Raw genomic sequence first — 25,199 nt, forward strand, 5'->3', positions numbered from 1 at the left:
GATCCAGGCAGAGTTGCATTCCCTATATTAAAGGTCAAGGTCGGGGAGATAAGGCGTGAAACGAATACAACAGTGATCACCGGAGCACTCTTGGACTCAAGCAGCAACAGGTCTTACTGCACCGAGAGCTTAGCCAACCGACTACGAATAACAGGGACGTTAGACCTCAACAACAAATTGATTGGAGTCCTCATTAGGTTCCGACAAGAAGGGGTGGCACTCAAGGCTGATATCGAGGCAATGTTCCACCAGGTACGAGTACTGCCATAGCATCGAGACGCCCTGCGCTTCCTGTGGTGGACAGACGACCAACTATCGGGAGACCCGGATGAAGGTACATCTCTTCGGGGGAGTGTGGAGCCCATCATGTGCTGGATACGCACTACGACAAACATTCCAAGACCACGGGCAAAGGCTCCATGAAGAAATTAAAAAAGCAAGTCATAACTTCTATGTCGATGATCTGCTTCTTTCAATAGCATCACCAGGGAAGGCGGCGATAGTCACTCACCAACTGAGGCAGTTGATGAAGAAAGGCGGATTCAGACTTACAAAATGGATCTGCAACCACAAAGGGGTCCTCAGAGCAGTCCCACAAACAGAAAGGGCCATGGAAGTGAAAGAAGTACTTTTGAAGGATGACAGGCTCCCAGCTGAACGAGCATTGGGAATCATGTGGGATTTAGAGAATGACGAACGTGCAGTTCGAATTCAAATCCCGACGAAGCCAGAAACGAAGCGAGGTCTCCTGAGTGCGGTCAGTTCCATATACGACCCAATAGGAATCAGCGCTCCAAGCACCATACAAGCCAAAATCATATTCCAGGACGAGTGCAGTCAAGGCATCGGGTGGGGTGAGCAAATGACCAAACACAACAGAGCTGCTAAATGAATTTCCCCACTTGTCTCAAGTACGCATCCCTCGATGTTACCAGCCTCAGTGCGCAACTCCAATAACTAGGGTACAACTGCACCACTTCTGAGACGCCATCCAGCAAAAATACGAGGCTGTATTCTACCTCAGGATCACAATTGGAGACAGAGCCCACTCTACCTCCTTTTGTGTGTGGCAGAGCCAAGCTAGCTCCCCTGAAACAGCAAACCATACCTCGGCTCGAGCTATGTGCGGCAGTGTTAGCGGCCAAAGCAGACAAACAACTGAGAGAAGACTTAGAGTTGCAGATCGACAGATCAGTTTTTCTGGACAGACAGCATGGTCACCCTTCACTGTCATGATCGTGATGACGGCTAACCTAAAAACCTTAAGGATTCATATTACGCTCAAACGTCCTTAAAACCTTCTGAGTCCCCCAGTGGAAACGTCCTCCATTTTCTCTGTTTCCTTGTTGACGTCATCGAGAGGCCGTCTTTGTCTGAAGGAAACTTTGAATATAATCCGCGGATTTCGTAGCAAGACGCTGTATGTTGGGACCTGTTGCCATCCAACCCTTTGTAATCAATTTAATTTTTGCTTTTGATAGCTCAGTCAGAGCATTGTTAGTGAAGATAATAGTAGGGAATGAAACTGAGTTAATAGTCTCAGTTTCAACGTCACAGTGTACAGTAAAGTAATTCATCGAAATAGAAGTAGGTGGAATCCCTGACCTAGTTTGAGTGAGGGTGCCGCGGGCATTTCAACCGTTAGTAAGTGCTCGCCCCTTCGTCCATACAAGTAGGTCATTCCACTCCGTGATGTAATTCGCCATTCTTTAAGTGATTTGACCCAATTATTAGTTGATTGTGCAAGTGTTACAGTAACGTAGTTGATGTGCTTTGAGTGAAGTAATGTTTACGTCTTTAACGTCCCCTAAAACGTGATGTCGTTGTCACAGTTAGTAAGTGCTCGCCCCTTCACCCATACAGGTCCCTAACGCAGCCTAGGCCGTGTCTGTAGCGTGGATGTTGTTTCCACTAGTCTGGAGAGATGTCTGAGGGCCAGTAGGATCAGTTATCTTCGTGAGACCAGACTACTCTGACCCAATAGGCATTTCAGTTAGCCTGTGTAGGATGTATTGGCGGATGGCAAAGCCAACTCCATATATGCGGTTTCTCTCCGCAGTAGGCTTACCCTTCCAGAAGAAGGTGTAGCCAGACCCCCGTTCTGTGAGTTGGCCCTCATACGGGAGCCGGGACGTACTGATGGCTGCTATGTTGATGTTATACCTAGCCAGATCTTTTGCCGCAAGGGCAGTTCTTCTTTCAGGGCGTGCATTTGTGCCAGTATCCAGAAGGGTCCTGACATTCCATGCAGTGACCATAAGAGGTTGTATGGTTTGATTTTGTTTGGACCTGAGTTTGATTGTGTTTTTGCCACATAAGGATGACCTTAATGGGTGCTGTTTCCCAGTCAGGTTGGGTTTAGGCAGGCTATGTTTAGGCACTTTTTCTAGCCCCTTCCCTGTGTGGGGTGAGCAGAGTCACTCCTTGTAAGGGCTGCTCAGTCACACAGACAGGACCGGTTTGCACTGCTGCCTAGATCCCAGTGCATAAACGACCATCTTATCTGTGCCGCCCATGTACAGAGTTGTGACTAGAGACTCCCGGCAGTCATCTCTGCCTGTCCCCGTCGCCTCTCGTCCGACGCCATAGGACTTTTGGGGGTGTATAGGGGGTTTAGATGATGATGAGAGGTATGATGAGCTGGGTGATGGATGCGCATGAGTTGATTTATATGGTGAGGCAGGAGCGCAGGCTGCAACCATACATCTTGGCTCTTCCTTTTCCTGATCCAGTGTTGCAAGTGTTGCAATGACCGGGGAGAGGGAGAGTTGCAATGAACTGCCGATAGTCCGGTTTGTTGGGTTTCCCCTTGGTAGCCTGTCCATCAGGCATTGCCTTCGTCCGCCAGTGTAGTCGTTGGGTTTCCATGGTGGTCACCTCTTCCGCCTACACCGCCGTTGTAGTCTTGTTGGAGTAAGCATGTCTGCCTGATGCGGGGCTCCACTGCAGATTTTTCGTTTGGGGTTTACTCCCATAGCCTTATACCTGCCAAGGTTAATCCACAAGGCAGCGGGGCGGTGGTTGGTAGGCGCCAGGACGTGTCCACATGCCAGTGAGCTTATGCGCCATCCCTCTGGGGCCCACTGCTACTCCAAGATCCCCTGCTGATCTAGCCTGGGCCCATGAGGCACACAGTTACCGTGTGTTGCCACGAGGAGGCACAGCAGGGGTCTTGATGGTTAGGAGGCTGTGTACTGGCAGGGGAAGACTTAAGTAAGTTGCTTCCCTGTTCGCCACGAGGGCTAGCCAGTGGCGGCAGCTGAAAGCGAGAGAGAGCAAGAAGTGCTTGCAATTTAACACTCACATAATGCTGCCACACTAGACGCATTTCACCTCCCTGTGTAGTGTGTGTGTGTGTATGCACACACACACACACACACACACACACACACTCACGCAAGCAAACACACACACACACACACACACACACTAACCATAAGCACCATAACTGAGAGCCACATCTGATAACAGATTAGATATAATTTTTATATTAGCGGTGAGGGAACAGTGTCACCGGCAATGAGCTGGTGGCTGCTTATGGTGTAACTGTAACGTGTACTGTACATCTACATCAACGTCCCCAGACCAGACATCACTCTACTTAGCGCTAGGTGGGTGTTATACCGGTTTTAGATTTTAAGTGAGTGCTAGTTTGTTAGTTATGAGAGTATGTTTCACGCGTACTCTCATAACATTGTTATTGTACTATATGGCAGTTGTGTTTACATAATGCCTATGACGACATTATTCATTCACAGCCAATTATACAAACTAACGTCGTTGTCATTTAAAACATTTTGATGTGGGTTTAAATGCACGTGAACATCTTTAATGCGTTGTAGTCTGTGTTAGAACAATGTAGTTTAGCTGAGAATGTTATTAAGAAAAAAGTTGACGTTGCCACACACACATGGCATGTGTGCATCGAATTTCTTGGATAATGAACTATTGATAGTTCATGGTTATTTCCATATGATTGATGTATATTTCTTAATTTTGTGGAATATATCAACACTGACGGTAATGTTGTGACCAAGAGTTACACAACAATGATGGTAATGTTATTGTTGACAACACAGTGGAAGTAGATCCACAATGGAAACGTGGATAAGACAAATCTTGATACAATCACACAGTGGATTAGTGGATGTCATGTTTTTGACCTGACTTCATGTTTTGTAGGTCACCCTTTATACATAAGCCTCTCTGAGTCATTGTAATTCAGTTGCCTCTGAAGATGTCTTGAATAAAGACGAAAGCTAAGGTGCGCCATTGTTTCCCCTTTTTCTGTGTGCATATATATATATATATATATATATATATATATATATATATATATATATATATATATATATATATATATATATATATATATATATATATATATATATATATATATATATATACAATAATATAATATATCAGCATATACCTAGATCACGCGTAGTGATATATATATATATATATATATATATATATATATATATATATATATATATGCTGATAACCACAAGGAAAAAGAAAAGACGAAGTTCCCAAGCGCTCTCGTGTAATTCACATCTTCAGGGGTGAGTACAGACTAAGAAGAAGTACATAACAAGGTATATATAATAATAATAATAATAATAATAATAATAATAATAATAATAATAATAATTAACGGTTTATTGAAAGAGCTTGGCAGCCAGAAGGCTGAAAATATACAGTTACATATTTGGGGAATGGGTTTCGAATTACAAATAATATACAAGTAACATAAGTGATACAACTAAGACATATAATAACTAGATGGGGAAAAGCTCAAACTACAGTTCGACAACATAGTGACAGTGCAAGGAGTAGTGTTTACTGGAATTGAATACACTGGTTTATTACAAGTTATTGATAATTTTTGAAATGGTTGGGACTGGGCTGTTCTTATAGCGATCAGTTCGTGCACGTATGGGCTGGATGCGGTTGTGGTGTCCGAACAGCGATTCTCGGACTAGAGTCTCAGGTGGTGAAGTAGGAGCCGGTGTCGAGGATGGTGTAAAGCTTCTTACCAAATTTGCAGATGAGGTCGTGGTGATGGTCAGTGAGTCGAAAAGAGGGTCACTGTGTTGAGCGCTTCTTGATATGGAGTAGAAGGGGAGAGAGAATAATCTGCATGTACCTCTTTTGCACTTTTTCTAGGTGTTTACGTTGTGTGGCATTTGGGGAGGAAGACCAGGTAGGGGAGGCGTAGGTGAGCTTGGGAAGTATGAATGTTGAGTAAACACTGAGGAGCTTGGATGCAGGAATTCCGAGGGACTTGAGTCGGCGGAGGAGGTGGAGACGGAAACTGGTGGTTTTGACAACTTTATTGATGTGTGGTTTTCAATTTAGTTTGTTGTCTATGATGACGCCGAGGAGCTTAGTGGAATCTACAACCTGGAGTGTGTTGGGACCTAAAGTAATGGAAGGAGGTGAGACAACGTCGGAGGAGAGGTTGATGTGCATAACCATGGTCTTGGTATGGTTGATGGTGACATGGTTGTTGAAATTGTTGGCCCAGGGGAGGGTGGGGAATCAAGTCCCACAATGGTTGAGTATTAGGTAATAACCCTACTATCTCACCCTCCTCTCTCTCTCTCTCTCTCTCTCTCTCTCTCTCTCTCTCTCTCTCTCTCTCTCTCTCTCTCTCTCTCTCTCTCTCTCTCTCTCTCTCTCTCTATATATATATATATATATATATATATATATATATATATATATATATATATATATATATCACTGTAGGTGCGCGTGATCTGGGTATACTTGTACAGGAAAGAAAAGAAAACACGAAAAGTTCCCCAAAGCGCTTTCGTGTAATTCACATCTTCAGGGGTGGTACAGGCTATGCTCACCCCTGGTAATTACAAAGCACTGGGCTCCTTTTTTACGGGAATTAGCCCACCCGGGCACTGGTCAAACGACCCACAACGGAGCCTGGGGGCGAAAAAAAAAGAACGGAAAGAAATTGTAAATATAGAAAAAAGGTTATACTGTATTAATCTACACCACGAAGATGCCGGAAAACCAGCTTTTTAAAGTGAGACAGATTGTAAGAGCATGGAAACACAGAAGAAGACAGAGCATTCCACAGTTTGGCTGTGTGAGGAAAGAAGGAGGTACTATAACGGGATATTCTCGTGTGACCGACATCCACAGAGAAATGGTGGGCACCGCGGGCAAGACGTGTGTTACGAACCCACGGCCTTGCCGGCGGTACACAGGCTGCCAAATCCACTGAACATTGCCCGTTAAAGTACCTGTAAAAAGAGAGAGTGAAGCACCATTGCGGCGAAGAGAAAGGGGAGAGAGATTGTCGACTAAAGGAGGAGAGTTAATAAGACGAAATGCCTTTGATTCCACCCTATCTAATAGTTGGACAGAAGAGCCAACCCAGATATAATAGCAGTACTCCAAGTTATGACGAATGAATCCCTTATATACTTGGAGCAACTGCTCAGGAGTGAAGTAGCTGCGGCATCTGTACAGCATTCCCAACTTTCGGGAGGCAGCTTTAGTTATACTAAGGATGTGTGATTTCCAGGACATATTGGAGGAAATGGTGAGGCCTAACATATTTATTTCAGAATTTGGGAGGATGATAGCGTCTTGAAATGTAATTGGTGGGAGATCGTCTACTTTACAAAGTGTAATTGGTAAATATTGAGTTTTGTTACTATTGAACTTAACCTACAGTGATTTACTTGCATATATATATATATATATATATATATATATATATATATATATATATATATATATATATATATATATATATATATATATATATATATATATATATATATATATATATATATATATACTCGTATATATGAGGATTGCTGCAGAAGAGCAGGCTTACTATAAGAAGTTTCGGGTTTCAACTAAATATACATTATTCATCAAACTAAACTTTAAAGACTTACAAACATAACTTGTACAGGTGTTTATATTTACTTTGTGCATGATACTTTTTATGCAGAAAATGTATGTGTTCTGAGAATTTGCTTATATGCACAAATCAATGCAAATTTTTCAGTTTTCAAACTTCAGAATCACAACATGCATATGAAAGGTTATACAAAAAAATGTAGGCCTATATTAATAGACCCTACAATATAATTCAAGTGAGTGCTCACATGAGTAGTAAACAATTACTTGCAATCTATATAAAATACTTAAATTTGACTCAAGACTTCAATATAGATCAATTAAATTCTTGGACAACTTACAAAGTACTTCTGTTCCTGGGAACAAGAGGTTATGCACTGCCTTCGCACTTTTGCAAACGCAACATAAATTCTTAATAATTCCTATAATTTATATGAGGCTTCATATTTCTATATGTCGGTGTACTATAATCGCCATATAATTCAGCATTCCCTGAATGAATTAGAGAATCCCTTAAGTAAGATTTTCTACAATATACAGAAATTCACTGAGAATCAATCATGAATAGTAGTCAATATATCATAAAACTTCTGTCTAACGTTCTATATTAAAACATGCACAACTCACTAAATAACTCCACTAAATATTGCATAAACATGAGACTCTTAAGCACAGTACTACTTAATGAGTGAGGTTTCTGTTATGCAATCTCTGACATAGTTAGTTACCTTTAAACTAAACATTAAGAGAATAACACACCTCTACACATTAATAAACACCCAATGCCTCAGTGGCACCTCTAAGGAAGTAAAATCAGCTCTATTACTCTCTTGGAAAATGTACTTGTTTAAACTTAGTCAAACACATTAATCAGTGTATTATAGTCTCTGAGAAATCACTTAACTCATATTTTGCTTCATTTCTTAATTCATAATAAGAACTAGAATTATTTCTTACGTGACAACCTTTTGCCATGCTACACACAACATATTCCACGAAAAGTATCACTCATCTCAGAGACATTACACAGTTAAGAATATAAGAATGGTGGAAACTGCAATTGGGCAGTCCCGTTTACACCCAACCCCTATCAGCTCAACCTTTCCAGTGTGTTCTAGCTAATGATTATGTTTGGTAACTTGTTCCACTCATCACTCCTCTATTTCCAAATCAGTGTTTATCTATCACACGTCTAATTTAAAACCATTGCTATGAGTTCGTTCCTGGTTGGATAATTTATAATTTAAGTACTGTACTTTTGTTATATCACTTTTCTTTAACCCTGACTTCCATTTATACACCTCAATCATATCGCCTCTCACTCCGCGTCTCTGGAGGGAGTGCCATTTCAGACGCTTTAATGTGTCGCTATACTCAAGGTTCCTAATGCCCGGGATTGGTCTTGTCATCCTCCTCTTTATGCTTTCCAGGGATTCGGTATTCATTCTGTAGTAGTGTGACCAAAACTGAACAGCGTTATCCAAGTGAGGTCTCACAAGCGCAAGATATAGTTTTAGGATAACCTCGTTAGTCATATAACTAACACTCTTTTTTTATGAACCCAAGTACTTTGTTAGCCTTGTTTCGAGCAAATACACATTGTTGTCTTGGTTCAGGATTCCTAATTATCACTACCCCTAAATCTTTCTGACAGTCGGATTTTCTATATCAATGTTGTTCATGTGATATCTGGTTTCTCTGTTTACATTAAATTTCATCTGCCAATTTTCAGATCACGCGAAAACTTTGTTTAGATCTTCCTGTTGTTTAGCGGAGTCCTTGTCAGATTTAATTACACGCCCTATTTAAGTGTCGTCAGCAAATTTACTTATGTTGCTGTCTATGCCTATGCCAATGTCGTTTATGTACTGTATATGGTAAATAGTAATGGTCCAAGTACTGAACCTTGGGGAACTCCACTCTGTTTCCTGTCCTGTAACCATACCGTAATCCAGAATAAAACATCTTCTCCAGGTCCACGAGCCTCCACTTTATGAATTAGTCTTTTGTGGGGGACCATGTCGAAGGCTTTGCTAAAGTCGAGGTGAACCATATCATAATCGTGTGTGTCATCCACTGATTCGAAAACAGTTGAAAAGAATGAAAGATTTGTCAGACATGAAAGCTCACTTGTGAAGCTACGCTGGGAATCATTGATCAATTTGTATTTCTCGATGTGATTTTGACATGACTTTCAAGCTATTGCTTCCATCAATTTGCCTACAATGGATGTTAAAATAACTGCACGGTAATTTAAGGATAGAGATCTATCTCTCTTCTTGAAAATCGGTAGGGCATTCGCTATCCTCCAGGATTCTGGCACTACACACGTTTTTAATGACATGTTAAACACGTTTGCTAAGGGCATACTGAGGTCTTCCTTACATTCCTTTAATACTCTTGCCATCCGGACCTGGTGACTTATTTGGTTTTAGTTTATTTATTTGTTTACTAACATCGTTACTACTCATTACTCTCTCACTGAATCTATTTCTTCACTATCTCTGTAGATAGTCGGTGCCTCGGGTATCATGTTTAAATTTTCGGTGGTGAAAACTGATGAAAAATATCTGTTCAGATTATTGAAAATGTCTCCATCATTATCTGCTAGTTCGCCGGGATCTGAATGTATTGGTCCAATCTTGTCTACCTTCAGTTCATTATTCCTCTTTGCTTTTCTTATCTCAGTCTTAACCCTACTCGCCAATTCTTTATAATATTCTCGGAGGTAAACGTCACCACGATTTGCTCTCCTACCTATGGCCTTCCTTTGTCCAATAAAATATTTTAAATAATTATTTATCCATTTGGGGTCATTGTTATTTTATCTGAGTTTTCTGTATGGTATGTTCTGCCTCTGTTCATTAAGTAACTCATAATGTAAACTGTTATGAAACTCCTCAACCTTATATCTCATGGTCAGGTCACCCTCAGTGGGCATATTATTTTGTGAGGTTATCGTTGTCAGGGCACCAGGTCTTTGAGGTCACCCTGTTTGGGTACATTGTGTGAGGTTATTTACCAACTCCTGTGAGGTCATGTAGTTTACCCCAAAACGTAATACCCCTTCTCTCAGCTGCCCTTTCAACCTATCAAAGTTTGCCCTTCTGAAATATGGGACTTTAATATAATTTTCATTGTGACTGACTTTAAGCTCTACTTTGAATCTCTCTTCTTTGTGGTTGCTGTTAGCTAGTTCGTTCCCTACATCGACATTACGAATGGAGTTTTTCTGTAAATCTAGTATAATATTACCCCAGATGGATTCGACTGTATGTTGGCTTAAGAAACAGTCCTTACCTGTTTCAAGAAAATCCTCTGATTCTGAGTTACCCGTAAAATCGATCTAATCTATTTGACTAAAGTTAAAGTCGCCCATTACAGACTTTGCTATGTCTGGATGTTCTGAGTATTTCATCTCAAATAAGTTGCTCATTAACCCTATCGAGATTAGGTCTATATATTACTCTTATGATTAATTTTTTCCCTCCATTTGGTTAATTCTATCCAAATTGTTTCTGTATTCAGTTCAGTTTTCATGTCCTTATTTATTTTACACTTCAAATTATCCTTGACATAGAATACTACTCTGCCTCCTATCCTAATCTGTCTATCAGTATGAAATAAGTTGTAACCTTTAATTTGGTATTCGACAGATAACTCACGTGAGTCTAAGTTTATCCATGTTTCGGGAAACGTTATGATATAATTTTTTTCGGTACATACCAACGCCCTGATTTCTCATACTTCTACTGTTTGCAGAATAGACATTTAAGTTGGTCGTGATCTGAGTTTTCTTGCTGTCACTTTGAGGTTTTAATTCTCTGCATAATTTAGCTTTACCATCATCCCTAACACTATTTCTCTGTAACCATTCTCTTTGTTTACTCGTGCCCGCTGCAGTCTCATCTACCCCTGTGCTCACATGTTTAAAGACCTCGACATCTTTTGAACTGTTCTCTCGAGAGAACCAGCTAGGGTTGCCACCCCATCCCTAAATAAATGTACCCCATCCCTGGCATAAAGGTCCCTTCTGCTGTAAAAGTTGTCCCAGTTGTCAACGAATGGGACTGATATTGACTTGCAATATCTGTCAAGACAGCCATTTACACCAACTTCCCTTGACAACGATTCACTGGCAACTCTCCTTCTAGGCAGGACACCACATATGATATGGATCCTAATTCAGGCAATAGCTGCCTTGAACTTATCAAGGAGCTCCCCACTCCTACACCGGCCAATATCATTGCCTCACATTACCAGACATGATATTGTCCATCTTGTCAACTACTGTATATCCCCCACCCCAGCTCCTGGCAAACACACTCTCATCCTATTTCTGTTTTTAGCACAGAAAACTCGATCTAGGTACATACCTTACCTGACAACCCCCAACAATTAAAGTTTTTCTACCTGCTTTGTCAGCCTTGTCCTTGACGATGTTACCGTTGTTTCCATGTTGCCTTTTGTCGCCACCAGTTTGGTCGTTCCTCTCCTCACTACCCTCCATTTGTCTGTGTTGTCATCAGACACAAACTCTCCCCATCTCATATCTTCCTCCTTAATCCTTGTAATTATTTCCTTTAACCTCAAGTTTTCGCCCTTGACCTTCACTAGCTCGGTCTTCAGAGAGACACAGAGCTGCTCACAACTAACACAAGCAATTGCACTGTCAGTTAATCCACGGGAGCTAAATCGGCTGTGACCTTTCCTATAGCGAGATCAACACACGCACAAAAGGGCCACATGAAATAGAGAGGCTGTCGTAGCCCAAGCACACATACACTGAGTCGCTGAAAGACGACGAGTTACAGTTGGTGGGGGGGGTGGAGTGGTAGCAAAAGAGGATAGGGGCGGGTGGCCACGGGTGGGGGTAGGTTGGGGATAGGGGTAGAAGACAGGTGTAGGGTTGGAGGAGGGAGATTGAAGGTAGAGGGTAGGTGTCATGTCAGCTTTATCGTAACGGAATCATGTGGAACTAACCTTGAAAGTCGTGGCAAGGAATGAGAGCTAGGGTTTGGCAGGCGATTTAGCCATGGGCATTGTATTTTATAGTGAGGTATTCTAAGTTATAGTTTTCAAGGGGTCGCTCATGAAGAAAACCTCGGCTATGACACTGAAAGTCAAATGAAGGAAAAAATTTGCCTTTGGGTCAAATTTATTAAGTTACTTTGATCGTGGTGTGTGAGTCCAAGTAAACTCGAATTAATAATAAAAAAATTATATAACAGACTTGTTTTTAATTACGGAATTTGATTTAGAAAGGTTATATTTATGTTCTTTAATTCTACCTATTTTCATAACGCCCACACCGAGTCAGAAACAACTGAATCACTCCACAATTGTCGAATAAGGTCGTAATATCAGCAGTTATCCCTAGCCGAGGTAAGGGTGTGCATAATAGGCTTACTTTGAAAGTCTTTATTGTGAAAGCGTATTGTTAATAAGTCCACGTACTGAGCACTCATCCTGTATAAAACATTGAAAACTCTAAATTTATTTAAACTCAAAGAAATTAATTTTCCACCCTGAACCTAGGTGTTGACAGTGTTGTTAATTGCAGGGTCTCAATTGTTTCTCTTACTTTGACAACACAATATTCATTTATCATTTCTCACTATTTATATTTTTTCATTTTTTGTAGTTACTTATGGTTATTATAATTATCATTATTATTTTACTTTTTATTAAACAAATATTTATTATTATCATTATTATCATTATTATTATTATTATTATTAGTATTATTATTATTATTATTATTATTATTATTATATTTTCGCGCCGATGTGGGTCAGAGACCTGTGCCCGGGAGGGTTAATCCCGTAAAAAAAAAAAAGGAAAAAAAAACACGTGCAGCTCACAATAGCTGGATTATTTCTGGATCCACCATGGACGGTCTTTCCCGTGTCTCGCCTCATCTTGTCCGACGGCATATTACAAGCATGTCAGGCAGCCATTGAGAATGAGGGAGGATGGACTGGTTAGCATTGATATAGACAAAAACATTTCAAAGTTAAGCAATCCTTTACCTTATCACGGGTAACACAAACAACGTAAGATAATAGTATCTTTGGAGATGAGGTACACATAAAGTAGTTGTTCCAATATCACTCACCTATGTTTACAAGTGAAAAACGCTATGTGGCATGTCAATACGATCAGTGTGCTCGAATCATAAAATAATGAGAATGTTAAAAGACTTAGAACAATGTATTTCAACACTCAGCCACCACATTAATTCACAAAATTCAACTAAGTTTGACGAGAGCACACATCACCTCACTACCGTCTACACAATATCTCAGTATTTGATTTTTTCCCCTGTTACTCTTACTATTTGTTGGTGAATTGAATTGAATTGAATTGAAACAGTTTATTTAGCCAGAAAAATGCAGATACAGAGTGGACAATAATAACAATATTAACATGGCTGAGCCAGTTGAGAACCTGAGCTCTCTTTGAGGCACCTGATATATACTATACGTTTATCTCAAGGAAGTATTATGTAACATTCAGTATCATCTGGAATAGTACAATAGCATGGTAGTATTAAGAACATCTCATAGTGTTACTACGGTTATCACTTCAATATTTATTTATTTTATTATTTATTATTTATTATCTTTTATTTTATTTTTTATTATTATTTTGTTTATTTATTTATTTATACATACACACACACACACACACACACACACACACACACACACACACACACACACACACACTGCACAGCCCTGTAAATGTATTCAATGCATATTATATCATTATGTCGAAATTAAATGTAAGTCTGTATATTTTCAGCAACCGGCTGCAACTCTATTAATAAACCGTTTATTATTATTATTGTTATTACACACACACACACACATATATATCTCATGTAAATCCACAATGAAAACGTGGATAAGATAAATCTTGATAAAATCACACGGGAAAATGGAAGATATCTTGAATAAAGACGAAAGCTAAGGTACTCCGTTGTTTCCATTTTCCCGTGTGATTTTATCAAGACACATATATATATATATATATATATATATATATATATATATATATATATACACATACATTCATACACATACACATATACATATAAATTAGAGTGGAATTTAAAAACATAAGTACAATGGGGGCGCAGTACAACCTGGGTTGTATAGTAATAAGGTTGAACAAGAGGACAGAGCTTTCAGGATTATGTCTTCTTGGCAATTATGTTTATTGCAATGGTAATTACTTATTTATTTACATGATAATTTCTGATAAAACGGTTTTGATGGTACAATAAAAGCAGGTACTGTAAATATAGTAAGTGTTATAAGAAGTATTAATACTTCGACAATAGATATTTTTTTAGAGATGATTTAAAGGAAGGGAGCATAGTCTTTGCTCGGATGTGTGGGGGTAAGTTGTTCCACACCTTCACACCATGATATTTTATGGAGGTCTGGGACTGAGAGGAGCGCATGAGGGGGTGGTCTTAGTAGCTCTGGGTGCCTTAAGTTGTATCTCTGATTTTTCCGGAACTGGAAGTAATTATTGTCAAGCAAGTGATTGATATATTTGTAAACAAAGAGGGCACAGCAGTAAGTGTTAATATCCTCGAATTTTAAAAATTTCAATATAGCAAATTTTTCGTTTGTGTGATCTGTTTTTTCCAGTAGGTCATTGTCCGTACAACTCTCTTTTGTGCAGTAACCAGAGATTGTGTTTTTGAAGAGCCAGAGGCCCCCCATAGTGTGTGACAGTGTATCAGGTGTTGGTAAACAAGATCATGATAGATTTCTTTCATTGCTGTGAGAGTGAGTGACTGTCGAGTGTAATACATGATACCGCACTGTTTATTGATTTTACTGTGAATGGCTTGTATGTGGTTTCTCCAGTTAAGTTTCTCATCAGTAATAACTCCGAGGAATTTAGTATTTTGTTCGCGTTTGAGGACTATATTACCAAGGTACAGGGGGTTCAAGTCTGGAGGTAAGTTTTTCCTTCTATGAAAGATCGTGTAGTGGGTTTTCTCAAGGTTAAAAGTCAGTTTATTACGTATTATCCAGGTCCCGACTTTAGTTAATTCAGTGTTCATAGTTCTCATCAAGGAATGGAGGTCTGAGTTGCTGGCATAGAGATTACTATCGTCTGCAAATAAGTTGTATTTTATGTGTGAGCTGGCGTGGACTATGTCGTTTATGTAAAACAAAAACAGTACTGGACCGAGAATTGAACCTTGGGGGACTCCATACAAGATTGGCGAGGAGTCAGATTGATGGTTATTATAACAGACATATTGCATCCTGCTGGACAGATATGAGGTAAACCAATTGTGGGACAGGCCCCTAATGCCGTATTGTTCAAGCTTTGAAAGGAGGATGTCATTAGTAAAGGATAGCAGAGCACACTCAGTCGACCTTCTAGCTCTAAATCCAAACTGGGAGTCTGTAAAGATGTTATTGGCATTGCAAAAGGAATTTAGTCTATTACATGCTAGCTTTTCCAGTATCTTACTCAAGGCTGGGAGGACTGATATGGGGCGGTAATTCTTGAAGAGAACTTTATCCCCAGATTTTTTATATGCCAGGTAGACTTTAGCAATTTTCAGTTTCTTATCAGGAAAGACACCGCTAGTGAAGGAGGAGTGACAAATGTGGAGGAGAACAGGTAGTAATAAGTGGGCCACTTTCTTAATGATGCTCATTGGTATATTGTCTTCGCCTGCTGCTGCATCTTTGGACATTTTTATGATGGCCAGTAATTCATCTACTGTGACAGGGGATAAGAATAGTTCATTTTCTGTCTGTTTTGCAGGTAGGCTCTAAATTCCTCATGGTGATCAGGGATGCTCCCTGCAAGATTTTTGCCAACATTACAACTAATAAAATATTCATTGAAGTAGTTGACAATGAAGGAGGGTTCCGTTATAACTTAATCGTTTATCATAAAAGCTGAGTGGGGGGCCGAAGGCTGAGTGTTCCTGTTCTGAATAGAATTTATGACATTCCAGGTTTCTTACTGTTGCCTGATGCTGACTGGAGCTTATTTGTATAATAGTTACGTCTGGCATTTCTATCTGCTTGTGTTACTCTATTTCTGATACTTCGGTAAGCGTCACCGAAAGTTATGGGTCTTTTTGCAAATTTCCTTTGGAGTTTGTGTATTTCCTTTATCATTATCTTAATTTTGCTTGTGATATAGGGTTTGGAAATGGATACAGATTTCACTGACTTAGTCTTGAGCGGGAAGCATTTATCAAAGCAAGCATTGAAGATGCAAGAGAAGTTACTGCTGTTCACGTTAGGGTTGTTGGAGGCATAGACAAGATCCCAGTTAGCATTCATTAGGTTGTTTTCAAATAGGAGCATGTTGTCGGCGCAGTAGTCTCTGTATTGAATTGAGACTTTACTAGACCTTTGAGGTCTTGTGGCTGTTTTATACATGGCAAAAACTGGGAAGTGATCTGAGATATTGTTATAAATAATTCCACTTGCTAGGTTGTTAGGAGTGTTGCTAGTCCAGATATGATCTATCACAGTGGCAGAGGTGGCAGTTACTCTAGTGGGTTTGGTTATAGTGTTGAAGAAGAGTTTAGAATGACAGGTAGCAAGAAGGTCTAATACTGAGGTGTCGGTTTCTGATTTTAATAGATCAAGGTTGAAATCTCCTGTGATGTAGCAGTCTTTCCTCTCTGAACTTATGATAGAGATAAGCTCCAAAAATTTATCAAGAAAATTCCTTACATTAGTGTGGGGTCTTCTGTAGATTATCCCTACAAGGATATTTCGTGTGTCGTTACGTAATTCAATGAAAACACTCTCCATAAACTCCTCCTGAACCTTAAAATCATCTCTTACAGAAGTGTTATACTTGATATCAACATATAGGGCGACACCACCACTGTGTCATGACGTGTGTAGTAACTTGCGTTATTTAATGAGAGAATGACAAGTCACATGGTCGGTCTAGCTGGGGCGTTATTGTCTGTTGTTGGTTACAACGTGCCTAACACATTTTGTGTTTACACAAGCCTAAACACTTTCTGACTTTGGTAAGAAGTAACATAATATATAATGCATATATATCAATAAAGGCAGCATATAAACATACATATATATATATATATATATATATATATATATATATATATATATATATATATATATATATATATATATATATATATATATATATATATATATATATATACATACATATATATATAAAACACTATTTCTCCCTTTCAAAAGAGAGCATGGCTGCGACAAATCCTAAATAAACAAAACTTACAGAATTACCTATGGCAGGGGAGAAGGGAATAGAACACAACAAATATAACTTCCTAACTAAACAGTTTTGAAAAGCCTGTTCACAATTCAGATAATTAGAGGTCTAATTTAATTACAGGTCTTCTGACTCTGTTTGATCTTCTTGGACTATTCCCTCCATCAAGTTTTACAGGGGTTTCACTTGCACTCTGTGCATTATGAGTGACAGACATATCATCACTACAGTCAGTTGACACAGTGAGTGGATGCTGGGAAACATCATCTTTGACATCATCATCATGATGATCATCTGAAACTGTGTCAAGTTTATCATCATGTCCTGGTGCTACATTCATCTCGTCATGTGCCTGAATGATGTGATCCACATGAACATATCTCAAAGAATTACCACATTTCACTAAATGTCCTCGATCCACATACCTTGTCAATGACACCAGTTATCCACTTTGCATGTACAGTACCATAACCTTTAGCCATGTTCCTAACTCTCACCCTATCATTTACCTTGAACACTCTTTCACTGGAACTCTTATCATGATACATTTTTGTTGAGCTTGTTTCCTCTCTACAACTTCAAACAGACTTGGCTGAACTAAACTTAATCTTGTTCTCAACTGTCTCTTCACCATTAACTCTGCAGGAGTACATCCTGTCACACTATGTGGCGTGGTTCTGTATCTGAGTAAGAAATTTGCTAGTCTGTGTTTCATTGATTTTCCAACAGTTCCTTGAATTACCTGCTTGGAAAGTGCTGCCTTTACAATTCTAACTGATCTCTCAGCTGCACCATTAGAGGCAGGATGATAGGGTGGGGTCAGTACATACTTTACACCGTTGAGTCTCATGAAGTTTTTAAGCTCTGATGATTGGAATGGAGGACCATTGTCAGAAACTACCTCTTCTGGTATTCCATGTTCGGCAAATATTAATCTTAATTCATCAATGTTGCTACCAGCATTAGTACTGTACATGTGCTTAACATCAATCCACTTTGAATGACTATCAATTAATACAAGAAATTTGTCTGTTCCCTTATCACAGAAGTCAATGTGTACTCTTTGGAAGAGACGGGTAGGCCATTTCCAGGTTTTCAAAGGTGTGCTGGGTGGCATACTCCTAACATTCTGACACACAGAGCACTCACGTACCATCATTTCTATTTCCCCATCCAGTTAGGCCACCACACAAAACTTCTGGCCAGTGCTTTCATAGCACATATACCTGGATGTTCAAAATGGAGTTCATTCAAAATTTGCCCTCTAAAACACTGTGGAATTAACACTCTCATACCCCACAACACACATCCCTGTTCTACTGATAATTGACATCTCCTTAAATGATACGGTTGAAAGTCTAAGGATGGACAAATCTCTGGCCATCCATTTAGTGTATACTCCAGGACTCTTCCTAATACATCTTTCCTAGTATCATGAGCAATCATTCCGGAGGTGACTGGAAAATCTTCTGCTATCATGGTTACAGCATAAACCTTAGGCTCTACTCCATCATTTGATCCACTACATGGCAACCTTGACAAAGCATCTGCATTGGAATGATCATCTGAACGTCTATACTGTATCTCATAGTCATATGCCGACAATATCAAAGCCCATCTCTGCATTCTTGCTGCAGCAAGTGTAGGAACAGGTGATTTAGGATCCAAAATTGCCAAGAGAGGCTTGTGATCAGTTAATAAAACAAAATTCCTCCCATATAGATACTGGTGAAATTTCTTTACTCCAAATATGATAGATAAAGCCTCTTTCTCTATTTGTGCATAATTTTTCTCGCTTTGGGTAAGAGTTCTCGAGGCGTACGCAATGGGTCTTTCTTCACCGTTATCCATTATGTGACTTAAGACAGCACCTAATCCATAGTCCGATGCATCACAAGCAAGCTTTAGTGTTCTACTGGTATCATAGTGGACCAAAATATCAGTAGTAGACAGAGCAGCTTTACAATCTTCAAATGACTTCTGAGTTGCACTGTTCCATTTCCATGGTATCCCTTTCTTTAATAATGCAGAGGGGCTAAAACTGATGAAAGTCCACTCAAGAACCTTGAATAATACTGTATCATACCTAGGAAAGCTTTCAATTCACTGACATTTTTTGGAGCAGATAAATTTACTATGGCTCCTACTTTATCTTCTACAGTCTCAGCCCTTCTGTATTCACTTTGTAGCCAAGATAAGTTACTTCTTTGGCTAGGAATGATCATTTGCTCTTGTTGAGCCTGACATTGTGCGCCAACAATCTTTCGAATACTGTGGCTAGGGTTTGGACATGATTTTGGATGTCACTGTCAACACTAAGGACATCATCCTGAAAACATAACACATTGGGAAGACCCACAAGAATTTTGTCCATGATGCACTGAAATAACTTTGGTGCACTTTTAACACCATAAGGCAACCTTTTGAACTTATACAATCCTTTATGAGTGTTGATAGTAAGGTACTGTTGACTTTCAGCATCAACAGAGACCTGAGCATATGCTTGGGACAAGTCTAACTTAGTGAAAATGGTTCCACCTGTTAGTGCAGCAAACAAATCTTGAGATGTGGGTAAGTGGATATTGTTCATCCTCAACAGCTTGATTAATGGTGACTTTATAATCACCACATAGTCTAACAGATTTATCAGCTTTAGGTACAATTACTATTGGAGCAGCCCAATTGCTCTTGGCGGTTTTCACAATAATTCCCTCACTCACAAGTCTGTCTAATTCTATCTCAACCTCACCTTTCAATGCATAAGGAACAGGTCTGGACTTAGCATATATGAGTGTAACATCTTTGTCAATGGTGATATGAGCTTCATAACCCTTTATACCATCCTGCCCCTTTACAAATAAAATTTTGTATTTTTCGAGCAATTTCTCAAAGCCTGGAATACTGTTACACATTCTAACACTAAATATCTCCTTCCAGTCCATCTCAAGTTCACACAACCAGTTCTTACCTAACAAAGTTGGTCTATTCACATAACTACCTACAATTAATGGCAACTTTAAATTCTGGTTTTTGTACTTTACCTCATACTCTAATTTACCTTCTGTGTTCAAAATCTCTCCAGTATAAGTTCTCAACTTGACACCTGAGTCTTCTAAAGGCACATGCGCAAATAGTTTCTTATACATATCTTTACTCATTATGGAGAAATCAGCTGCAGTATCCACTTCCATGGTTACAGGTGTGTCATTAATACACAAGTCCACATTATACCTATGTTTAACTTTCTCTTCACGACTGGTGTAAATAGTAAACACATGGGCACTCTCATCATTATCAGATCCAAAATTACTAACATTCTCATGAATACTGTTTTTCATTTCCTTCTCTCCACCTTCAACGGCATATACTCTACCTTTATCACTTCTACAGGCAGGAGCAATATGCCCAATACGTTGACAATTGTAACATTTTGAATTCTTGAACTAACACTGAAAGCTTTCATGTTTCCTTCGGCACCTCTTACTATTTAAATCAGCATTTGTTCTTTGTTTTGTGGTATAATTATTCCTTTTAGCTACAGTTACTTTACACACTGAGCCACTACTGCCAACTGTTTCACTACGAGCATTGGGAACAAATTCTCTGGTGTTTTTCTCGGCCAATTCCATACTCGTAGCTATCTGACATGCACTTTCAAAAGTTAAGTTAGTGGTGCTCATTAACTTATTCTGTATTTTTTCATAATTCCGGCCTATTACAAACCTGTCTCTTAGAGCTCGGTTCAATAACTGTCCAAAGTTACAGTGAATGGATGATTTCTTCAAAGCTACTATATAATTACTTACTGATTCATCTTTACCTCTATCTCTGGTGCCAAATCTGTAACTTTCAGCGATCTCAAGTGGAGCAGGGTCAAAATGTTGCTTCAGAATCTTGGTAATCTGAATCAGTGAGGAGTCTTTCGGCTTGTTTGGTACCAGCAAATTGACCAGAGTAGAATAAACATTAGCTCCTACCTCTGTCAAAAAGATTGCCTTCCTTTTCACTTCATGGGCCTTCTTCTTCCGAGCATCACCACCGTCGTCCATTAATTCATTTGCCAAAAAGAAGTCCATTCTCTCACAATATGATGTGAAATCTTCCTTGTCTGCATCAGTGCATCATACAACCCCCAATCTTCCCGTGTATCCAGTGACGCCAGCCATGGTTGCTCTCTTCACTTAAATTCTCCAGGTTCAGAGTAGCCTTCCCTTCAGTGGTCACTATTCTCTCTTCAAGGAGTTCACAAACACTTTGCCAATCCCATCCTCGTCGCCAGTGTAGTATCTTGCGTTATTTAATGAGAGAATGACAAGTCACATGGTAGGTCTAGCTGGGGCGTTTATTGTCTGTTGTTGGTTACAACGTGCCTAACACATTTCGTGTTTACACAAGCCTAAACACTTTCTGACTTTGGTAAGAAGTAATATAATATATAATGTATATATATCAATAAAGGCAGCATATAAACATACATATACATAACAACGTGTTGACGCAGTGTCTATTATAATTAGGAATGTTATTCAAATGGTCAATATCGTTAGTGAGTTTGGTCTCACAGAATCAAGTACATCAAATTTGTGGGCAATAGAAGATAAACACTGATCTAAAAAGGTATCTAGATGAAGGGGAATACTACTGATGTTATGGCTAATCAATGAGAAGGAATGAGGTAGTAGGAGACTAGAACTAAACTCGGGAGAGTCAGGAAAGCAAGAGTTACAGCTGGGGTTGGTGTAACCCAGTGAGTTTTGTAGAAAGGCATCAGGATCGATATGAGGGAGTATTGTGTCGACACCATGGGAAATGGGGTGTAACACATACGATCTAGCACATCTAAGGGAATGACACTAGTATCATTATTGTTGGGACATTGATAATGATTGAGGAACAGTAAAAACTCAGTGTCACTGAGGTGTAAAAAAGGAAGATCTAGGAGCATTATAATAGTGGGGGGCGGGGGGTAACGTACTCACAAGTGCAACAACCAACAGCATTAGGATGACTGTTGAGGGTGATTCCCAGATGGAGTGGGAGGTGCTCCTGTCACTCGGGTTTGAGGGTTGCTGGTTTTCACCACAGAGGGTAGGCGTGTAGTACTTGAGTTGGCCGACAGGGGGGGAAACTCCGCAAGTGATAGCGACGGTGGCTGGTTCCCCCTCGGTAGGGAGGGGATTCTCGAGGGGCTTGGGGGGGTTGGTACAGCCGGTGGGTGAGTGGGCGGGTGTCTACTTGCCCAATCCCTCACAACAAGAGTTTTATGATTGAACGTCACGTGTTTCCCTTGTTTCTTGGCTTCTTTAAACAGGTCCATTTTCTGTAGACGGGCTTTAGTCGTACCTGGGCAGAGATCCTCGTTGACGAAGATAGTGGTGCCTTTCAGTTTACTGCGTAGATAAAACACTTTGTCACGGTCAGAGGGGGACGAGAATTTTGTTATGATGTCGCAGGGGCGGGATGGGTTGAGTTTTCCGACGCGTTGAACGTGGTCAAACTTTACTTTAGGAAGTTTAAAATAGTCATCCAGCAAGCGTGAAATTTTGCGTTGGGATGACTCCCAGTTCTCGTGGGTGTCTTCAGGGATACCGGCAATCCTGAGGTTGTTTCGCCGCCCCATGTCATCCACATAATCCACCTGGTCTGCTGTTGTCGTTAGTTCCGCTTGGAGCTTGGAATTTTCCTCACTCAGCTGTAGAACTTGGGTCTTGAGTGTTCGGTTCTCTTTAGCTTCAACGTTCAACTTTGCTTTTCAGTCACTTATTTCATTTTGTGAGAATGCCAAGCTGGTTTATTTTATATATTGGTTCTGATGGTAATATTAATACAATTCAATTTTCGTATGACTTAAATGTTTTATCCTTAGAGCAGCCTTTGTAAACTCATTTCCTAACACTTATCCATTTTGTAAACATTATCTGGTGCCTCACTCTGGTGATGATGACAAAATTTTTAAAACTTAAACCACCAACGTTATCTAATATATATATATATATATATATATATATATATATATATATATATATATATATATATATATATATATATATATATATATATATATATATATATATATATATATATATATTTATTGTACATGCTACTGAACGATGAGTCGGCCACATATATTTTTATATCTTTGCGGTCTTTCTTGTGAATATCAATAGTGTCTTTAAGTACTAGAGAGAGTTTTCCTACATTAACACTCTTCCATGAAATATGTTGTTGCTCAACTTGATTATCACCACAGTAAATCATGCGTCTTACGATTGCTTTCTTTTAGTTTAACAAATTTATTGGCAGAGCTTGTAGTACAGTTTGCCTATTCTGAGTAATTCAGTCAGGTCTTGACACTGAGGGTGGTATCACTTCTCACTGTCACGCAGGACAGAGGTTCACACACAAAGAAATACATCATATTCATTAACAACTATAAATGTATAGAGGTCAGATTCAAATGGATAATGTCACTGTTCACTGCCATGCAGGACAGAGGTTCGTACACAAAGAGTTGCATCATATTCATTGACAGTACATATACATATATGTAAACACACACACACACACATATACATACATATACGTATATACATACACATATACATGTACACGTACATATACATGCACACACGCACACATACATACATATACGTCGGTCAGATTCATGTGGGTAATGTCACTTTTCACTGCCATACAGGACAGAGGTTCGTACACAAAGAATGCATCATATTCATTGACACTATATATAGGTCAGATTCATGTGGGTAATGCCACTGTTCACTGCCACGCAGGACAGAGGTTCGTACACAAAGAAGGAAATACATCACATTCACCAGCAGCATATATGGGTCAGTGGATCACATACATTGGAGTCATATTCTAATTGAAGACTAATCAGTGTGGGCTAGCAAATTTGGGATAAACAGCAAGAATGTCCTCAAGCACACCTGATTCAATGAAGTAATTACATAGTTCAAGATACAGTAAGTCAGGTGGCCTGAAGTCTTTGACAGTGTCACATTCAATAATATAGTGTTCAAGTGTATGCTTTAAAGGTTTATCACAAAGTTTACATGCTGAGTGTTCCGGTATGGGTACAGCGTTACTAACTTGCCAGATGTGTCTGTATCCTAGCCTAATTCTGGCCACGACTACATCACATTGTCTGGTTCTGTCCTTATGCTGGCCATACCGGTACCTCTTGTTACAAAATTTGTCATATTTACTAATGCTACAACTGTCCGGTCTCTCTGCATTTCTCACTTCTTCTAGATCAGAGTTCATGATTCTGACTTGAATGTTTTTAATTACGGCATTGGACAGACCAAGGTCGCGGTCAACATTTTCTTTCTTACATGCCTCATTGGCCAGTCTATCAGCACGGTCATGATACCTGATTCCAACATGGGACGGAATCCACACAAATTCGATACGAAAGTTGTTCTCATTGGCAGTTATCACATTCCTTTTAATATCACATGCAACTTTAGACATAGAACCTGACGGGCTGTTCATTGATTTCAAAGCACTTTGAGAGTCACAGAATATCACCCCACCTCCATTTTCTTTGAGGTAGTCTGTGGCTAAAGCGGGTTCAGGTACATTCAGGAGCCGGTGCATGCCCAGTATTTGCCAACAGTGCGTGATAGAGACGTGACCGATCGCCCGGGCGGCTAGCGAGCCGATCTTTTGGTGAAGAATATAAATGAAAAGAGACGTGACTGATCGCCCAAACGGCTAACAAGCTGATCAGTGGCGAAGAGGATAAAAGTAAAAAGAAAGACCCTGTTTTTCGACGAAAAAACACGGAGCTCCCACACACACGTCCCACCGCCTACACCGAACCGTCCTGTGATTATACCCATGGTTAGAGAATAAAATGTTTGAAAAATTGTCTGTGGTGGTAAAACTGTGTGTGTGTGTGTGTGTGTGTGTGTGTGTGTGTGTGAACGGCCAGCAAAGTGTCAGAGGGGTTCGGTTTTCTTCTCGCCTCCCATCAACGGGGGACCAAATTTGATGTT

The 25,199-nt window shown here is 39.7% G+C and overlaps 2 protein-coding genes across 2 annotated transcripts in view; both read left to right on the plus strand.

Moving 5' to 3' along the window:
- Positions 1-328: 328 nt before the first annotated feature.
- Positions 329-892, plus strand: LOC121875090. The gene has a single exon (XM_042379435.1). The coding sequence runs from the start codon at positions 329-331 to the stop codon at positions 890-892; it is 564 nt and encodes a 187-aa protein (XP_042235369.1).
- Positions 893-3,506: 2,614 nt separating this feature from the next.
- The window catches only part of LOC121875181, a 46,622-nt gene continuing 24,929 nt past the window's right edge, over positions 3,507-25,199 (plus strand). The window contains exon 1 of the mRNA XM_042379628.1: positions 3,507-3,611. The gene's annotated coding sequence lies outside the window, so the exon portion shown is untranslated. The remainder of the gene's footprint in view (positions 3,612-25,199) is intronic.

This window comes from Homarus americanus, unplaced genomic scaffold (assembly GCF_018991925.1).
Source record: "Homarus americanus isolate GMGI-L3 unplaced genomic scaffold, GMGI_Hamer_2.0 scaffold36970, whole genome shotgun sequence".
NCBI classification, from domain to species: domain Eukaryota; kingdom Metazoa; phylum Arthropoda; class Malacostraca; order Decapoda; family Nephropidae; genus Homarus; species Homarus americanus.

Excerpts from the sequence above, each read along its gene's own strand:
- LOC121875090 (XM_042379435.1), top strand. The coding sequence starts at position 329 with ATGAAGGTACATCTCTTCGGGGGAGTGTGGAGCCCATCATGTGCTGGA.